The sequence below is a fragment of the Brachyhypopomus gauderio genome, unplaced genomic scaffold (assembly GCF_052324685.1).
Source record: "Brachyhypopomus gauderio isolate BG-103 unplaced genomic scaffold, BGAUD_0.2 sc104, whole genome shotgun sequence".
NCBI lineage: Eukaryota > Metazoa > Chordata > Actinopteri > Gymnotiformes > Hypopomidae > Brachyhypopomus > Brachyhypopomus gauderio.
Window position 1 is genome coordinate 410,448 of NW_027506925.1, and position 18,041 is coordinate 428,488.

Below are 18,041 nucleotides of genomic sequence, written 5' to 3' on the forward strand. Positions count from 1 at the left end.
GTGATTAAGAATAATCCAATCAAATCCTGATGGCTAAATTAAAGACCTACTATCAATGAACGTCTTGTTTTACTCAGAAATATGTCACATTAGGGAAGTAAAATGTATTGTTTTCTGCTTCATGTTGTTTTAATAATGAATAACAAAACCAGGCTAATAAAATTAATAGGAAAGAAATATGAAAGAGCCGGTGCGAGGGTAGAAAAACCAGAAGGGCTATATACATAAACATAGGACTGTTTGGAGTGACTCAGTGAGTAATGAATTCTATAGGGGGCAGTCGTGGCCTGGTGGTTAGGGAACTGGTCTTGTGACTGGAGGGTCATGGGTTCAATTCCCAGACCTGAGGCCATGACTGAGGTGCCCCTGAGCAAGGCCCTCAACCCTCAATTGCTCACTTGTATAAAAAATGAGATTAAAATGTAAGTCGCTCTGGATAAGGGCGTCTGCCAAATGCCATGAAATGAAAATGAAATGCATAGGTAAATTACTGTTTGGAGTGACTCAGTGAATACTGAATTCTATAGGTAAAGGACTGTTTGGAGTGACTCAGTGAATAATGAATTCTATAGGTAAAGGACTGTTTGGAGTGACTCAGTGAATAATGAATTCTATAGGTAAAGATCTTTCCTCTCCTCACTTTCATCTTTTTTCATTACTCCTCCTCCACCTTCCTCACAAGAACAGCACTCCCTCTGTCCATTAAAAATCAAGGGAATAAGGAGAAAGAGAGAGAGAGAGAGAGTGAGAGAGAGAGAGAGAGAGAGAGAGAGAGAGAAATAGGGGCAGGTTGTATGTGTGTGGCCAACTCTCTGAAACCGATATTTCATTGCTAGCTGCTTAGAACGACGATCAGCAGTTCAATACATATCTAGGGTATATACATCTCCATTTCCACACATACCTAGGGTATATAATTACCTATCCCCATACATATCTATGGTATATAGGCTACCATATCTATCTCTGTACATATCTATGGTATATACATCCATATCTCCATACATACAGTACATTCTGTGTACAGCACATGGGTAGTAACAGTGTAACAGGGAGAGACAGGAGAGAGAATGTGAAAGAGAGAGAGAGAGAGAGAGAGAGAGAGAGAGAGAGAGAGGGGGGGGGGGGGGGGGAATTGTCTGTGTGAAGCCCAGAACATGGTATCACACCACAGCCGTTTCACTGCACATCCCACATACTCCCTTTCTACACTGATATACGTTCTTATTCAGCAATGGCCAGTATCATTTTTTAACAGGTGAGAAGGTGAATAGAGGGTCAGTATGTGCTGATGTGATTTATCACATGGTAAAACTAGCCTCACTAAAAGAAAGTCTAATATCATGCCCTATTTTGCTCTAGTCATTGACCCATGTGCAGGAACCACCTGCTGAAACAATATTCTGTTACATTGATGATTCCTAAAATGATTTGCATGTTCGAACAGCTGGCCAGCAGTATGGGGTTCAACAAGTTCTTGTGATAATTAACTCATAGAGCACATTATTTTGAGGCAAAGACTTTTAAAATGTCTGACAAACAGACAATGGATCTCAGAATGTAATCTTTAATCCAGACTCTACTTGGTATCTTTTGGGATGGGCTATCTTTTAAATATAATATACTTCACATTTAATTATCTGGTTTGGATCTTCTATATTTCACATCCAGGTCCTTGATGCTCACACATATAGACACACCTCTCTGTTCAGGACTGAGGCATCACCTATTAATGACACTCCACCACAAATGCTATGATCAAGTTCTGCCTAATAGCATGTTTGCAAGATTTTGTACACTGGCCTGGATGACCACAGCCTGATGCTAACGCTAACCAGAAAATTTATTGTCCCATGCAGACAAAAATATGCCACTATTGCCAATAAATAGGCCAATATTGGAAATATTAAGACTATATAACAGTATTACCCCATTTTGTCAAAAAAAACCAGTCCAAACTAATTAGAAAAGCCACTTAAATAATTTTCAGAATACATTCAAGTGACAAAATGCAAAATCAATATGAATTTACCATGAAGGCACAGAATGAAAAGACAAAATGAAGAAACTCCTCTGTGCATAAATCTTTGACAAATCTTATTCTGTTACTGAAAGCACATCTTATGTAAACGGCTTTGATAGCTCTGCTTTCTCCTGAGCTGTGGGACAGTAGTTTCCTCTCACCCACACAATTCTGCCACCCCAACAACGCCAAAGGCGAGCAATTCAAGCTAGCGATATGAAGCACATTCATCTCCACTTTGAAGAACAGTTTTCAAGAGAGATTATACAAAGTGCCCCTGTAAACAAAGCTTCGCCAAGACTGGCACAAAACGCTTCCCCTGGTTGGTGAAACATCCTGTTTGCTAGTCGCTGAATCTTGAATTGGCTGCAGTGACCTCAGTTTGGGGATTTCCAGAGACCTCCTGTCACAGTGAAAATGGCCCCTCTCCTCCAGAAAAAGAGAAGCATTTCCTCTTCCTCATGGTTTTCCGAGTAGTGACCTTCAGTGGGACTAGATCTATTTTAGCTTCTGCTAAAATAACTGGGTTTGTTTGTAGGCCTGTTTGTCTCCTCAGTCTGTGTTTTTTCTCTTGTGTGTCAAGGCTAGTTCACTATAAGGGGAGTGACAGAGAGGAGAGATGAATATGATTATGTTCTACGGATGCTCCCACCTTTCCTATCACTCTGACTCGAGACAACTGAGCTTTGAGAATCAGACTGACAGGAGGGCTTTTAGACTCAAGAAGGCTATCTGAAAGGATGGATGGGCCTTAAAGGGAAAGCGATGACTAGGCATTTGTTTATCTGGGAATGTATATTTCTAAACAAATCCTTGGTTATGTTGTATAGCCAGCACAATGGCACAAGCCTGTTTCTCTTGCCCGTGTGTGTGTGGGATGTGGGTTTGTGAGGGACACAGTTGGCTTTCTTTTCACACAGTGGAGACTGAGGATAACTCTCACTCTATTAAGTCAGTATATGTACAAACAGCCAAAATGGCAAACAAAACCTTTGGCTGCAGGTCATACACACTACCATGTTCTTAAATGACTGGCATCACCAGTCCAAATGAATAATTCAAGAATTTATTGAAGGTTTCAGCCATTGTAGAAGCTTAGGTGTCGGTGCAATCTTCACAAACCTTAAATTCTAAGGCTTGTAGAATTTCAAGTTAAACTGCAGAACAAGTTTTTAGTTGAAACTGCCTTCAATACCCTTAAGCAAGACCCTGCCTCAGAGATCAGATTGTGAAAGAGATACACATCAAGTGAATATGGGATAATATGCATACTGACAGCAAAAGTCAGTAAAACCTCTCTTTAAACTGGAGAACAAATCTCAGTAGAAGGACATGTCTTGGGAGTTTTAAGTCCAGATATGTCTCTATCAAAAATGCCCTCTCCACACAACAAACTGGTTTATTTAAAGTTGTGTTTTCTGTTTGTCTCAAGCTATTACCATAGTTTGACCACATTACACCGATTACACCGCTTTGATTCACCTTCTTCTCTGAGACCTCTGCACAAGAGCTATGGCTATAACCTGTATCTGAGTGCAATCGATGAATATTTAATCACTCTGAGAGCTGCAGCCTGCTCGGAGAGTCTGCTGGACTCCAAGTGGTGGTGCAAGTGGCACGGTCCGCTCCGGCCCAAGGAGCTTTCCAGCACCATAACCAAATGTGAATCCAATGTTCATAGGCTGCTGAGGAAGTTCCCTTCACGACAGTGTGTCAAATGACCACACATTCATGCCTGTGAGGAGTAATGGTGAGTATGTGGCATGCTCTTGTGTGTGTGTGTGTGTGTGTGAACCGGGGGGGGGGACTATGGCTTTCTGTCAGATGTTGTATGTTACGTCATACACCTTGCCCAAGGCTTTCTGTGTAAAAGACTGGAAACAGTTGTATTCTAAGTCTAATTGTGGCTTAAACATGGAATTTTAACGCAGTCGGTAAAGCAAGTTATTCTTCTGCTGAATAACTAATACACAAAACCTGGCTGATTGCTTATTTATACTATTGGAAAAAACAGTGATAGCTTCTTTATGGATCTTCCCCTTACAATCCTTCAACATGCTTAAGACTACTGTGGTAGGCTGGTAGCTGTACCTGAAAATCAGATATCTGAACAACATTCAAAGAAATATATCGGATTTTGCCTTACATCCGTGTTTGGTACAGGCCTAACACCTCAATAATGAGCTTGCGTTGCAACAGAGTGTACATAATTTTTAACACCTCTCCAGTGGGGGCAAATGAGTCCCAGCTCCGTGCTCCACTGGGATCATGATGACAGCTCCAAAAATGCGAGCAAGGCAGTGTATCTGGGTGCAATCTATCAAAACACCTCAGATGCTCTGGCGTCCAGGGCCTAGACGTGACATTATGCTCTTGGAAAGCCTGCAGAGAACTTATGATGCGAATTTTTCAACAGCGAGACTATATTCAGTAAGCTCCGTCAGCGTTCTCTTACAGTAAAAGAAGGCATCCAGACGGACTTGTAGGCCTAAGGTTTTGCGAGTACTGAGTCATGGACCTTCTCTGCGAGGCCACGGGTGACTACAACATGCCCTGGCACATTCTTTGAAAGTATTCTTACAGAACTAGACACCTTTACCAAATCTTCCCAATCTTAATGGAGGTTCACAAGGTCCTGGAGGGTCAGGCTCAGGTTTGAATTTTCTCTTCATTTTCCTTATCTTGCTCAGCTGTGATAATTAACTGATGAACATGAGCTGGAGCTACTGGTAGAGCCAAGAAAAACCTGTGGTGTCCTCCCTGAGTGGAGTTATAGTGCTGTAATTACAGCAAATAAACAGAAAATGAGTCCAGATCATGTAAAATTGTCATCGTCTTAAGACCTACCTCACCCTCCACCTCTCCTTACTGGGGAAGACAAAATCCCTCAAGTAGTCACTGGGTAATTAAACCGAATCAATCAAAGTTCCTCATGTTATATTCATGCTCGCATCGGAGTCTTACCACAATCACCTGGGTGTGGTACTGAAAGCTCTTAGTTGCACACAAGTGAGACACATTAGCAGACGAGCGAGACTAAGAGGAAACAGAGATACCAGTCACACCCATTTGGCTCCGGGCCACAGCGGAGAACAAAAGACAGGTAGGAGCAGTGAACGCATCTTCACAGCGAGCGGCTTCCCAACGCAACACTGGCAACCTCTGCCCATCACAGGAGCGCATGATGGCACAAACCGTTTATCCTGCTACTGTGATCCATCCAACGCAAATGAGTGAGATCGGCATGGCAACAGGCGCCCGGGTAATCAGCGGGCTTTGAACAGAAGCTGGCAATCAGACTAATATCTGTCCTCATCTCTGGGGAGTGTCCTCAGCACCCCCCCCCCCCCCCCCCCCATCCGCGGTCCACATTTCCTCTCTGTTGGTCTTCTTTATTCTGCACATTCTGATCGCCATGATATTAGACAATCAGGGATTGTGGGACCTTATGACTGAGAGACAAATCGAGTCATGATTGATTTTTTGCCTCTTATTTCCTGTTGTGTATCGCAAGCACTGATCAGTGCACACACACGTCTCCCCCCCCCTTTTAGAACAATACGGTTTACTGTAATTACATCGCTTTGTCCTTCAGAACAAATTGATCAGTTTGTCACTAACTCTATTCAGGATTCTTGAGCATTTTTATATAGAAAACATTCCAATCATATCCCATGTTACTTCTTTTAATCATTCTATATAGGACAGGAAATACCTAATAAACAAAGTTGGAATGTTCAGAGCAACATTCTAAATCATTTTAAGATGTTACGCAGTATACAGAGTAGCAGAATAACACTTTTACGACATTTGATAAAATACTGGCAATGGAGGACACTAACAAATCTCCAGTGGGGTCCTTGAAGGGCTCAGCAGTGGACATTCCCTCTCTGCGTTTCAGATGGCGAGCTCCGGCCTGGTCCGGCACGGCCCGGCACCTGACGTGATACCTGTCAGCAGGGAACCATCTGCAGTGCGAGCTCACAGGCATGACTCAGCACACCTAACGTTACCGTAGTAACATAACGTGAACTTTGCTAAGGTTTTTCCACATCATCTCATGCATCCACTGTAAATTACTTTAGCAGGTTTCAAAAGCAAGTTCGCTTTTTTCACCTTTTGTGCTAAGGCAATGTATTCTGAAAGGGTGGTTTGTCTCTCAAACAGAGAACATCAAGCAAGCTTATGTGAAAATTAAAATGCTCAGTTAATATGCATAGTTAATATGCATGGTTAATAGTCCATTCTAAATGGGTTAAATCAAGAACAAGAAATGTTCATTTTCTGCACATCTCACTATCTCTGCCTGAAAACAAAATCCCAGACAGATATGTCTTGTGATTTTTTCAGTAGCTGCCTGTCTGTGTATGTACAGGCTATATTGAAAATAAATGTGTGTGGGTATAAGTGAGCGAGCTCTGTTTCCAGGCAGGTTTGCAGGAGGCCAGACAACGCCCTGAGCCTTTTTTTTTCCCTCCTCTTCCCTGAACGAGCACACATTACGTAAGAGCTCTCCATCGGGCAGAAAGTGTTAGCTGACAGCCTGACTGATCTAGTTCACGAGCAGAGATGGCAGCAGGCAGCATGGGGGAGGCGCGTGGAAAAAAGAGAAGCTACAGTACTACAGTATCTCTGATCACGTACCATTACCGCGCTGCTCCCGAGAACGAGAAAAGGACATCACTTAAAAACACCACATTCCGATAGAGTAAGCCTCCTCGACTGCCTCTCGTACCGCTAACCTGTGAGACCATTAGCTGCCCGAGCTACCAAAAAAAAAGAAAAATCTGTCTCTCCCTCCCACTCTCTTTCCTCCCGACATAGGAGTGTTCCACTTCGAGCACAGAGGATGCAGCATTTCAGGAACTCCAGATAAATAACGTGGCCCTCCTCGAGCACTCAGCATCCCGCACGCTCCGACACGTCCTCCGCGGCCGCCGGCTCCCACGTGCGCTCGGGATAATGGATTGGCTGAAGCCAGGCGGGCTGGGTGCATGCTGGGTATCAGCATGAGGGTGTTGCTGCTTTCCATCACCACTGCAGCCTAATATCCCAGCCAAGGAATCAGGACTATAGAGAGGATTATCTGAAGAGGATGCACCATATAAGATCCAAGACCCTTATCAGCCATCATTTCACTCCAGCCTGTAAAGGGTCTCCATCACTCTTCACTCCAACATATAAGGGGACTAAAAGGAATGGAACAGAACTTGAATTATCTGCAGTGGAAATGAGAGAACAGTAGTGAGAGCGAAGGAATCCGTCAACATGTGACTGTATCTACTGCTGTGTCTATTACATTGTGTTATCCCTTACAGAAATAAGAAAACACCGTAAAACCATTTATTTTTCAATAAGATGGAGGCCATGTGATATTTATACTGCAGGGGCCACCGTTTTCCAACAAGGATCCATAATGTGTTGTTTGGTATCCTGGGCCTTTTTTATAGGCCTTTAGCACATTCAATTGTCTGCATGTGCAGTTTTGGTGGATTTTGTCTCCAGCAAACGTGTGCTTGGTGAAATCAGGCTATATAAAAACATGCCCCTGTTTGTGACATTAACATGAGGCTAATGTACACCGTTCGCCAGAGACACCGTTTGAAGGGTTCGTTCTCAGGAATGTTTGCTTGCCTCCTCTTTGTCTTCTGCCCTATTTAGAAGATACTCACTGTGAGAAACCTCACTCACTAAATGACTCTATTCTGCAGTGGATAGTGAGATTCAAGCGCTGCCATTCATAATGGCGGTATCCTCTCCCTAGGTCATAAGACAAGATGGATGAGTATTTTAAGTGGAATAAAGAAAACCATCTGTGTTACAGAATGTAAACAGTTATTCATTTCCTTGTTAGATATTACACTTCATTGACTTCCCTGTGACACTGTACCCTTTTCCAGTAATGATGCCATGTTTGTTTTCATAAAAACATTCACTAATGAAAAGATGTGAAGGAAATTTGGACAGTAATATGCAGTGCTATCTAAAATTTGCACCCAATAAAACAAAATAATTTAATGTGAAAATACATTAGGTTAGAGATACAACATTAGCAGATACAAGGCAGGGGGAAATGGGCACTGAATATCACATTCAATCAATACTGCAATCTCCACTCTGCTGGAATAAGATTAGTCATTATTTAGACTCTGGCTAGGTAAGCATGTTAAGTGTTCAGTATACTCATAGTCATCTCTCTTTCCCTCTCCTCCAAATACAGCGCACCTCCCACTAATGATTCATTCACTTCTACTGTGACAGACCACAAGTGTTTTGACCTGCAGTTTATTTGAGATAAAACGTGCAGTGCACAGCTGTCCTGGGGACCACTGTAATGTAGTCCAGTGTTAGGGAGAGCGCATGTAGCAACATATAGTCTTCTACCCAGTTGAACCAGGAAACTTGGTGCTTAATTCACTTGTAATTAACTGAACACAGATACAGGGAGGTCACACAGTAGGCTAGTATATAAGTTCTGGCAAACACTGAGCTGGTAGCAGCTGGGATGAAAAGCTACATCATTGGCACAGTTGTTAAGTGCTGACTTGCCTTTTGGAGTCAGTGGTCTGGTGTTGCATGCCGACACTGCAGTGGTTGTCCATCAGGTATAAAATCAATACAACACAACACCTAAGTGTAAATGGAAACTACATTAAATCGTGATGCTGGTAAGTTGGTTAAGGGTCACCGTGGCTTCATGTCTAGTTCAACCTAAACCCAACTGTATAGCACAGAGGCGGCACACTAAAGCCATCTCTCAGATTTCTTGGGCAATGGTAGCCCCAATTCCCACGTGATAATATACGACTTTATGAAATTTTGTATAGACATACACAATCAAACTAAATCATGCTTCATTTCTGCAGAGGTGACAGCATCCTACAAATAAAAGGTGTCCATATATCAACTTAAATAATCACAAAGGGGTTACCCACCATTTAATCACAGTGACCACTCCGGTTCACTGCTACACAAATCTGCACCCTGGCCCACAGTTGCAAAACATCTAATTAAAACGATTATATAAACAACTTTGAGCGTTTTCACAAACATCATTAGCTCTTATTCATGCATGTCACAGCGTTTGCTGGCACACAAAATGATGAACTGCTCATCACCCACGGACGTTTTAGATGTGAGTGGATGAAGACACAGGTAATTTTCTGGGTTAGACTACCATCTCTTGAGTCCAGCCACGCCCGCCGAGTACACAATATGGAGGGGGGCTCGCGATAGTGACGTATTTTCTCTTCATCTTATTGGTGTAAAACCCGTGGCTTCGGTTAAAGCCCGCCTTTATTCACCGCGCTGGGCGATTATTGGTCAAACTCTCTAGCGTCGAACGGGAAACCGGACCTCAAGACACATTGTCATTGGCTTACCCGGCCACTCATCACCCCCTGTTTTTTCATGTTAGGTTGACGTTAATCGGAATCTTTTCTCCCTCCAAACTAGCCGAAGAGGGTTCTGGTGTGGCGGAGCGGCTGACTGGAACGCTGTACAAGGTTGGGCAGATTGTCTTGCTTCTCTCTCCGTCTTTGCCTCAAGATAGTCGGAGAGACGCGACTTTTGGGTTATTTATTCGTACAAAGTGTTGCAGTTTGGAATATTGTGTGTGTGTGTGTGTGTGTGTGCGCGCGCGCGCGTGTGGAGGGGGGGGGGGATAACGGACCTGTCAGAGAATCGTTGGGTAGCTACCGTTAGCCCGACGGCTAGCAGCGTTAGCTGCGTTAGCCGCGTTAGCTGCGTTAGCTAACTAGCGTCGAGCTGAGAGGGGGGGGACCAGCAGCTGTAGCTGCACGAGCTCGTCATTTTGGCCCGAGGATGAGCGCGGTGGTACCGCGGGGTCCTTCAGCTCGACGCCCTTTTAAAAACGAGTCTCCTTTAAACTTCTCCGTCCTGTTATTCCCCAGTTATTTCCACAGTACTTTTAAAATAGTGGTACAATAGTGGCGTTTGACGTGTTTCTGACAGCCGTAGTAGCTGGTAGTAACGTCGCCGAGTAGCGGCTGTACCCGCCGTTGTTCGTCAGGTGGAGAGTCGCTAACGGGAAATAAAATGCGCATTTTTTATTGAATAATGAACCAAAGCGCGTTTTGTGGACGTGGCGAAAAGAGTCGCTGGACTTCGTTTTCCTACACACCCGTTATGTCTTTTATCCGCCAGAACTGAACCATAACACTAGGTTTAAAAAAAGCACTTTTCTTTCCTGCACGGCCATTCAGGTAACTGTGTGTGTGTGTGTGTGTGTGTGTGTGTGTGTGTGTGTGTTAACGGTAGCGCCTCGCTGCAGATCTTTAGTCTCATTAACACGGCTAGTATCGACGCTTGATTGAATCAGCCTGATCTCTGGTTAGTGGTGCAAGGCAGATGTGAAGATAACGTGTGTGTGTTGTGAGCGGGTTTACAGTGTAGTGGATCTCCCCATTCCCGCAGGTGCGCTCACGACCCCGTCGCCAACTGCTTGCCTCGCCCGTTCCTCTCACTCTTCCTCTCACTCTTCCTCTCCCTACTGGACTCGCCACCAAGCACGAAGATCAAGATCACAATCAAGATCAAGATCGTAACTCCACCAAATCATGGATAAAACGGAGCTTATTCAGAAGGCCAAGTTGGCGGAGCAGGCCGAGCGCTACGACGACATGGCCATGTCCATGAAGGCGGTCACGGAGCAGGGCGTGGAGCTGACCAACGAGGAGAGGAACCTGCTGTCCGTGGCGTACAAGAACGTGGTGGGGGCCCGGAGGTCGGCGTGGAGGGTCATCTCCAGTATCGAACAGAAGACGGAAGGCTCCGAAAAGAAGCTGCAGATGGTGAAGGAGTATCGGGAGAAAGTGGAGTCCGAGTTGCGTGACATCTGCAACGACGTGCTGGTAAGACCTTGTTGAGACAAATTAGGATCGATGTGTGTACAACTAAAACATGTTATGTGGTTAATAAAGATTAAAGACAAGATACAGTCGTTCCTACATCCCTACTTGGCATCACACTCAAATGGGGGAGTTGCCCATGATGGACTATGAACCCAAGGGTGTTTTCATGTTCACCTAATGCTCAAATTAAATGTATAATATTGTGGAATAAAGTATACGTTGTGGATGATCTGCTTCATTATGGGAATGACATTGCAGTGTGTAGCTGATTCTTCTCTGGAGCGATGCAGAGATTGATTCGTGTAACGTGGTGCAGAGGCGAATGACCTGCCCTTTCAACTGCTTGCAATCAATATGTGTAGCAGGCAGTAGTACTGCATCACTCTCCTCCCACATCCAGTCACTTGGATTCTCTCATCTCCTGAATTTGCTAGGCATTACCCTAGGGTTTCATTGCTAGGCATTACCCTAGGGTTTCATCGATACATGGAGTTTCTCAACCACCGAATGATCCACGAGTAGCTCTTTGTATATATCCTTGAACTATAAGGTGTGTCAAAATTAAGGTATTGCCTAAAGATTGATTTTAAGATGAGCTACTTAGCCTTGGAAGTTGACAAATTGGTTGCGTAAGCGGAGTAGCTTTGGTTTACGTTAGTATGTTGAGTGGTGGAATGCTTTATCTAGCACCAGCTAGAGTCGAGATGTGCAGACATGGCAGAAGTTCTCTTGGACTACCTGCTTCAGCTCCATAGTGTTGGCTCACCTTCTCACACACACACACACACCTCCCACATGTATGTATTTTCCGCGTCGGTACAGGGGAGGCTAGAACGAATTTTCATACGCTTACTGCGATTGTCTGCTGACCCTAATGGGTCCCTGTCATTCAGTGGTGGCTGTGGTACTCTGTATGTAACCTGCCCGGCTATGCTGAGCTGAGGAAGTGTGTGTATGTCGGCGTCTGATTATAAATAGGCCTTGGAGGTAAACTGCTACTTGTGAATTAATGGTGAGGTTGGTGCCAAGCTTTGCAGGATGGTAATCTTGCGAGGTGATTATTCATATTGGGACCCTCTTTAAACTGTGCATGAAGGATGAGCTGTTTCACATTTGTGTGTGCTGCTCAGAAAGGATTCATGTATCTAATGAACAGCTGATCTAGAAAAGACTAGAATAAGAATTGTAAAGCTAGGAACGAACAAAACTGCTTCAGCCTCTCTGATTGGTGACAATGACAGTTACTTGTTTGGAATGGACTTTTTAATCATTGATCTATAAAATCAGGCTTGGCCTATACTAGCCAACCTGTGCATTAACAGTGTTTAATGAATGTATTTCGTCTATGGTGGTGATTCAAATGACCTTGTGAAAAGGAGCTCGATCTACTTTTCAGGATTACGGCATTCAAAATCATGTTGCCCAGTGATTTGCTGTGTCGAAACAATGAGGAACAGCAAAAATGTCTGATGGAGATCTAGTGAAGCTGTTTATAGGCTGCTGGTGCCTGTTTGAGGAAGCTTGGTTTAGGCTGTGCTGGCTGTAGATGCATTTGTTTTCACCGCTGTCTTGAACAGCAGCTTTCTTCTACAGATGATCAAAGGGGCTAGGTTCTCTTCTCCACTAGCTGCTTACCCCACAGGTCACATAGTCTTGCTTGCAGAAGTGTATATACAAAATATTAAAGCTGTTAGTTGCAGCTTGTTTGTCAGAGATATGGATCATAATGTGTGTTGGCGAGATATCAATCATAATGTGTCGGGTCCATTGGCGTCACTGCATGTGCTGGCTATTTTTTTTTCAAGTGTGTGGAGAAGCTGGTAATCAGACATTACAGACTACTGATCTGGGTGGCTCTGAAGACCTTTGCTCTTGTCTCACCTGAAGGCAACCCCCACCCCATTCTCACTCCACAGTCTGAGTCTCTTCTGGGCAAAAGAGCATTTTAGGCACTTTGTAGCATTTTAGCAATGCTGACCTCAAACACTGGAGGAAAGGGCTGGGTTTTCACACAGGAAGTCTGCAGATTGTGCTACACCAGTGCGTGCATGCGTTTGTGTAATTGATTTTCTTGGTTTGCCCCTTCACACTAAATGTGGCATTCTGGTTGAGGGAGAACCATAACTATATCATAAATATATATTTGTTTATTATTTAATCTATTTAGTTAACAAAGCTACATGATTAATGTGTGTTTGGAAACCACAATAAAATATATAAATGAAAAAAAATATTGATGGTATTTTTATTTTTAGTATACCAGAAGAATTACTGTTGGGATGAAATTTTTTCCGTCCTTTTCTCTTCAGGGGCTCCTGGGTAAATATTTGATTGAAAATTCCTCAAGTCCTGAGAGCAAAGTCTTCTATTTAAAGATGAAGGGTGACTACTACAGATATCTTGCAGAGGTGGCCTCTGGAGATAATAAGAAGGGTAAGAGAGAGAGAGTGTGTGTGTGTGTGTGTGTGTGTGTGTGTGTGTGTGTGTGTCTTTTCTAATATATTTAACATGTGGGTTCACTGTTTGACCTAGAGTGATTTAAGGAAAGGCCATTTGGTATGAAGGGTTTTGTTTTTACACACCTAATATCAAGGTCACAAAAGCAAACGAAAGTGAAAGTTCTGTGGTCTACACTTATTATCATGATTAAGAAAATCTAGGGATAAGAACAGGATTCAAATGCATTTAGACATCAGAACAAAGCATAGTCGCTGACGGGCACTTCAGAAATAACTTCAGTTATTCAGTTTTGTTAACAAAGTCTACAAAACTCATTTGTACCATAATTTAAAAACTAGCGTGTGCTTCTTTAGCCACTCCATCTATCAGAGGAAGAACTACAGTAGTCAAAATGGGACTAAATAAGCTAAATACAAGTGGCTATAACGTCGGTAATTTCTGTGTAACCAAATACAGCCCATGGTGTTAAAACCATGAGTAAAATTGTCAGAAAATGTGTAAATGCAGAGAATCGTATGTAACCAACAGAATCGGAGTTTGATTGCAACATGATAATAAGCACAGAAGTAAGAAATCAGTGTGAACAAGTGCTGCTTTGAACACTCCCACAAGGTCACCGCTGTGTGTTCCTGTGCATCCCCACTCTAATTTACCATTATCTACTCCTTTGTTGTAATGGATATACTATTGCAGGGAAAACAATAAACTGCACTACTGTGGGTCTTCAGTTTACTATTATTTTAATGATGATCATTATAGAAAAACATTTGGGTAGAGTCGCAATATTATAAAACCACTTTCTTTTATTACAGTGGACAGTGTGATTAGAATATGAATTTGTTTTTGAAATTAACTAGCATTTTATGTGAATTACTGTGTTGTTAAACCCAAATTTCACTGTGTCTTGACGAGCATCAGAAATATGAACTGATCAAAGCAAAGCTGATCTTGATATGCTGCTACAATGGAATGGACCTCAGTAACCTTTTGTGTTGTTACTTCATGTTAAAAGCTTGTAGACTTTATTTAAGATGAATACATTTGTACTCGAAATGTTGCAGAGGAGCCTTGAGTGCCTTGGGTCTTCCCTTGCTGTCAGTGAGTCAGTCGAACCCCCCACCCCTGCCCAGCTGGGGGGGCCTCTCTGCCAGCCTGCTTTCCCCTCCACTTCCCCTCCACAGCCTATTTGCTGTTGTCTCCTGCCTCACATCAAACAGAGACGTCCTGTGCTTCTCGCTGCTCTTATTAGTTACTGAGCAGTGACGGAAATTAGATGGAGCAACATTTAGCCTATTTCTAGTGCAACATAAGACATTGTAGTGTTTTGTTTGTTTTGACCTCTACGTTTCCATTGATCCTACAGCAAAACTTGAGTGGCCGATAAATCCCACATTCTAAAATCATGCACGGGCTGTTTATGTTGCCCGTTTTCTAAAAATAGTAGATATTTCAACTTCATGTTGACCCAGTGTTTCAGTAGCATTTTATAAGGAATTAAACTTCCATTGTCCCTCCTTTAGAGACAATAACCAACTCCCAGAGTGCCTACCAGAATGCGTTTGACATTAGCAAGACAGAGATGCAGCCCACACACCCCATCCGTCTGGGTCTTGCTCTCAACTTCTCCGTCTTCTACTACGAGATCCTCAACTCTCCTGATCTGGCCTGTACACTGGCCAAACAGGTGGGTAAACGCCTTCTTCAGGCCTGGCAGCAGGCTGTTGTAGACACTGGTTCCCCAAGAACAAATTAAGCCCAAGCACAGATGCCTCACTGGTGAATCACCATTTGCTGTTCCAGTAGGGTAAAAACCATGTTTGGAAAACAGGGCTGTAATATGTGTAGCTCTGTAGCTTTGGGGGTACACAGAGATTTTACACAAGTGTATAAATATAAGTTGAAATTTGGGAAGGGAGATACAAGTGGGGGACTTGGGGAAAGGACAACCATTCGTTGCTTTATGCTGTCCTTTAACCAAGCTGCATACATTTGGGTTAATGAACCAATATTCTAAAATCCTGAAACTTCCCATTTTGTGGTGGCAAAGCTAGCTAATGAATGCCCAGACTGTACGCTTGGCTATGTTTTGCTTGGGTTACACTGAACGTGCACATTTTAAGTGACATTACCGAATGGCTCCAACTAACGTAATGTCGAGGTATTTGGATCACATATTCTTACATTTGTTTACACTAAGAGTTATGACTTAAATTGTGTTAGCTAGCCTAGCTACCACAGAATGGGCAGCTGCAGGACTTTAGACGATTGCCTGGTTAAATAGGAGCTTAAAGGAATGGTAAATCTCAACATACACTAATTGGCAACTTTTAGTGCCCTTTCACAATTCTCTAAATTAGACTATTTGGGTGCAGCATGAAATCGGGTGAAGTATTCTTTCCATCGGTTTCAGTGTGAATTTTGAGCAACTTTGAACAAGACGTGGTCATCGGTGTTGGATTAGCCAGGGCCAGAATTTATTTTGGGCCAGTATTTATGTGGAGAACCTGAGTTTCTGTTCATTAGCACGAATGGCCGACGTAACAGCCGACTAGCAGCTCAAGTGTCCTTGCCGACTAAGGGAAGCAGAAAGGCAAGATTCAAGTGGGGAAAAAAGCGCCAAAATTGGACCCCTGAGCTGTGGAAAAACCAGGCTATTGGAGGGTCAGGATTTGGGACGATGAACATGAATCAACGAGCCCTTATCAGGTGTCAACAGTTCGGGCTGGTGGAGGTAAACATTGTGGTTGACCATGTTCATTCCTTCACGGCAGCTAAGACACTTTCTGCAGAATGGTGCCCCATGCCACAAGAGCCATATAGTCATAGGTTGGTTGGAAAGCCACATGATGGTGAGATATCCTTGCTTCCTTGGTTTTCCCTGCATTCTCCTTAATCTGGTGGAGCAATGGTTCTCCACTTTTGGGTCATGGACTTGTTCTGGGTGGGTCAAGCACAGCTTGTAAAAATAAATAAAATAATGCTCTTCTGATTTTGAAAATGTGTGTCCCCCCGGGCTGAGACCAGTTGAGAATCCCTGTAGTAGAGCACCGGTGAGACGAGCTAGAACATGCTGTTCAGAACGTCAGTATCTCCATGTGATTTATGGCGACTGTGCGTAGCTTGTCCTGTCCGCATTGAAGATTCAATGGATTACTGCAGCTCTGAAGGACAAAGAAAGAACAGCGTGCTATTAGATGGGCATGTGTAATAAAGTGGCCACTCCATGCAGAATAATTCAAAAAAAGGCAAAGATTTGCAATTGTGCATTTAAAAACAACCATGTAGCAACACCATGTGCTAGCGCTGTTTGTGCCAACACACACTTGGGCTTATTTTGCAGGCCTTTGATGAAGCCATTGCAGAGCTTGACACACTGAATGAAGACTCCTACAAAGACAGTACCCTCATCATGCAGCTGCTTAGAGACAACCTCACAGTGAGTCACGCGCTTGTACAGATGCGGAGATGCTGAACATGTGAATAATGCACGAGTCTGAAAGTCGGCAGTGAATTTCACGTTCGGTGTTTTAAGAGTGCCTTTCTCTTTCAGTTATGGACCTCTGACAATGCAGCAGATGAAGGAGAAGGAGGGGAAGGAGGCGAGAACTGAGGTCCTGCCCGTTATCTCCACTGATGAAAGAAAGGATAAAAAAAAAAAAAACTTTTTACACGTTTTCATTCCTTATTGTTTCACTCATAATTATTCTAGCCATGTAAACCCATGATCATTACCAATGAGCTATGTGTAAGGAAATTACAAACATCCCGTTTTTTTCACCTGGCTTGTGGTTATGAAGAACGAAACTATTAAGTTGAAGTAACTCCTCTATTCTTTGGTTTTGTGGTTTTTGTCCTCTTGGCCTTTTTGTGCAGTGTCTGCTGTAGGAAAGTATTAGCCTCACATAACGTCAACTGTCCGTTAATTGTGAGAGAACAACTAGTGTATGACCTCTGCAAAACTGGTGAACTAGAGTTGCAACGGGAAGCAAAGGCTAGCTATAGCAGGACCAACTTTCTTCAGCCCTGCTGCATTTCTCTTTATTATTGGCAACGTGTTTGCTGAAGATTTAATCTCTTGTGGACCGTCTTAATGTTGGCTTGAACACTCCCCCCACTAGAACTGTTGAGATTAAAGGTGGCTGTTCTAGCTCTACACGGCTAGCACGCGTACACACACGCGCATGTAGGTTGTTTGTAGCAGGGCTTTTCATAAGCACCACAAAAAACAAAACAAAAACAACAAAAAAAAACCACTCCATCCTGGTCAAGAAGTTCACTTTGTGTTCTATTTTAAAGCATGTCTCAAGTCAAAAGGTACCACTTTGACAGCTCATAATGGACTAAAATTAAAAAAGCATGCCTGTTTTTTGATGTACACTGGTATGGAAACCAATATTGCATACACCGTGCTCTATTGTTTGGTTCAATACTTTCATTGCAGGTTTGTTCACATGTTGAGAATCTTTGATTTGTCCAGTGATGTTGATAGATATTCGCACCACTATTGTGTTTTTGCTAATCATTGATTGTAGTTCCCAAGAGCCTTGTGAAAATGTTAAAATTCCCTATGTAACAGCTATGTAACCTGAATTAAAATTACCATTTTATAAACCATATATTAAATCTCTGCATTTTTTCTGAATTCGGTCATTCATGGGACTAGTATCTAAATGTCACCTCATGTA

General features: G+C 43.1%; 1 protein-coding gene across 2 annotated transcripts; it reads left to right on the forward strand.

The window, feature by feature from the left end:
• Nucleotides 1–9,371: 9,371 nt before the first annotated feature.
• Nucleotides 9,372–17,972, forward strand: ywhaqa (tyrosine 3-monooxygenase/tryptophan 5-monooxygenase activation protein, theta polypeptide a). 2 transcript variants are annotated; one of them, XM_076993122.1, is made up of 6 exons: nt 9,372–9,528; nt 10,460–10,896; nt 13,206–13,329; nt 14,877–15,040; nt 16,697–16,792; nt 16,907–17,972. In XM_076993122.1, exons 2-6 carry the CDS (start codon nt 10,603–10,605, stop codon nt 16,964–16,966), a joined length of 738 nt encoding a protein of 245 aa, XP_076849237.1. In that variant the 5' UTR covers nt 9,372–9,528; nt 10,460–10,602; the 3' UTR covers nt 16,967–17,972. The 2 variants fall into 2 exon arrangements, with proteins under 2 accessions (XP_076849237.1, XP_076849238.1); XM_076993123.1 differs by lacking the exon at nt 9,372–9,528 and adding an exon at nt 9,818–10,248.
• The last annotated feature ends 69 nt before the right edge of the window (nt 17,973–18,041 follow it).

Coding starts and splice junctions, on each gene's coding strand:
- ywhaqa (XM_076993122.1), top strand. CDS start 10,603: ATGGATAAAACGGAGCTTATTCAGAAGGCCAAGTTGGCGGAGCAGGCC. Junction 10,897..13,205: donor ACATCTGCAACGACGTGCTG/GTAAGACCTTGT, acceptor TTTTCTCTTCAG/GGGCTCCTGGGTAAATATTT. Junction 13,330..14,876: donor CTCTGGAGATAATAAGAAGG/GTAAGAGAGAGA, acceptor TCCCTCCTTTAG/AGACAATAACCAACTCCCAG.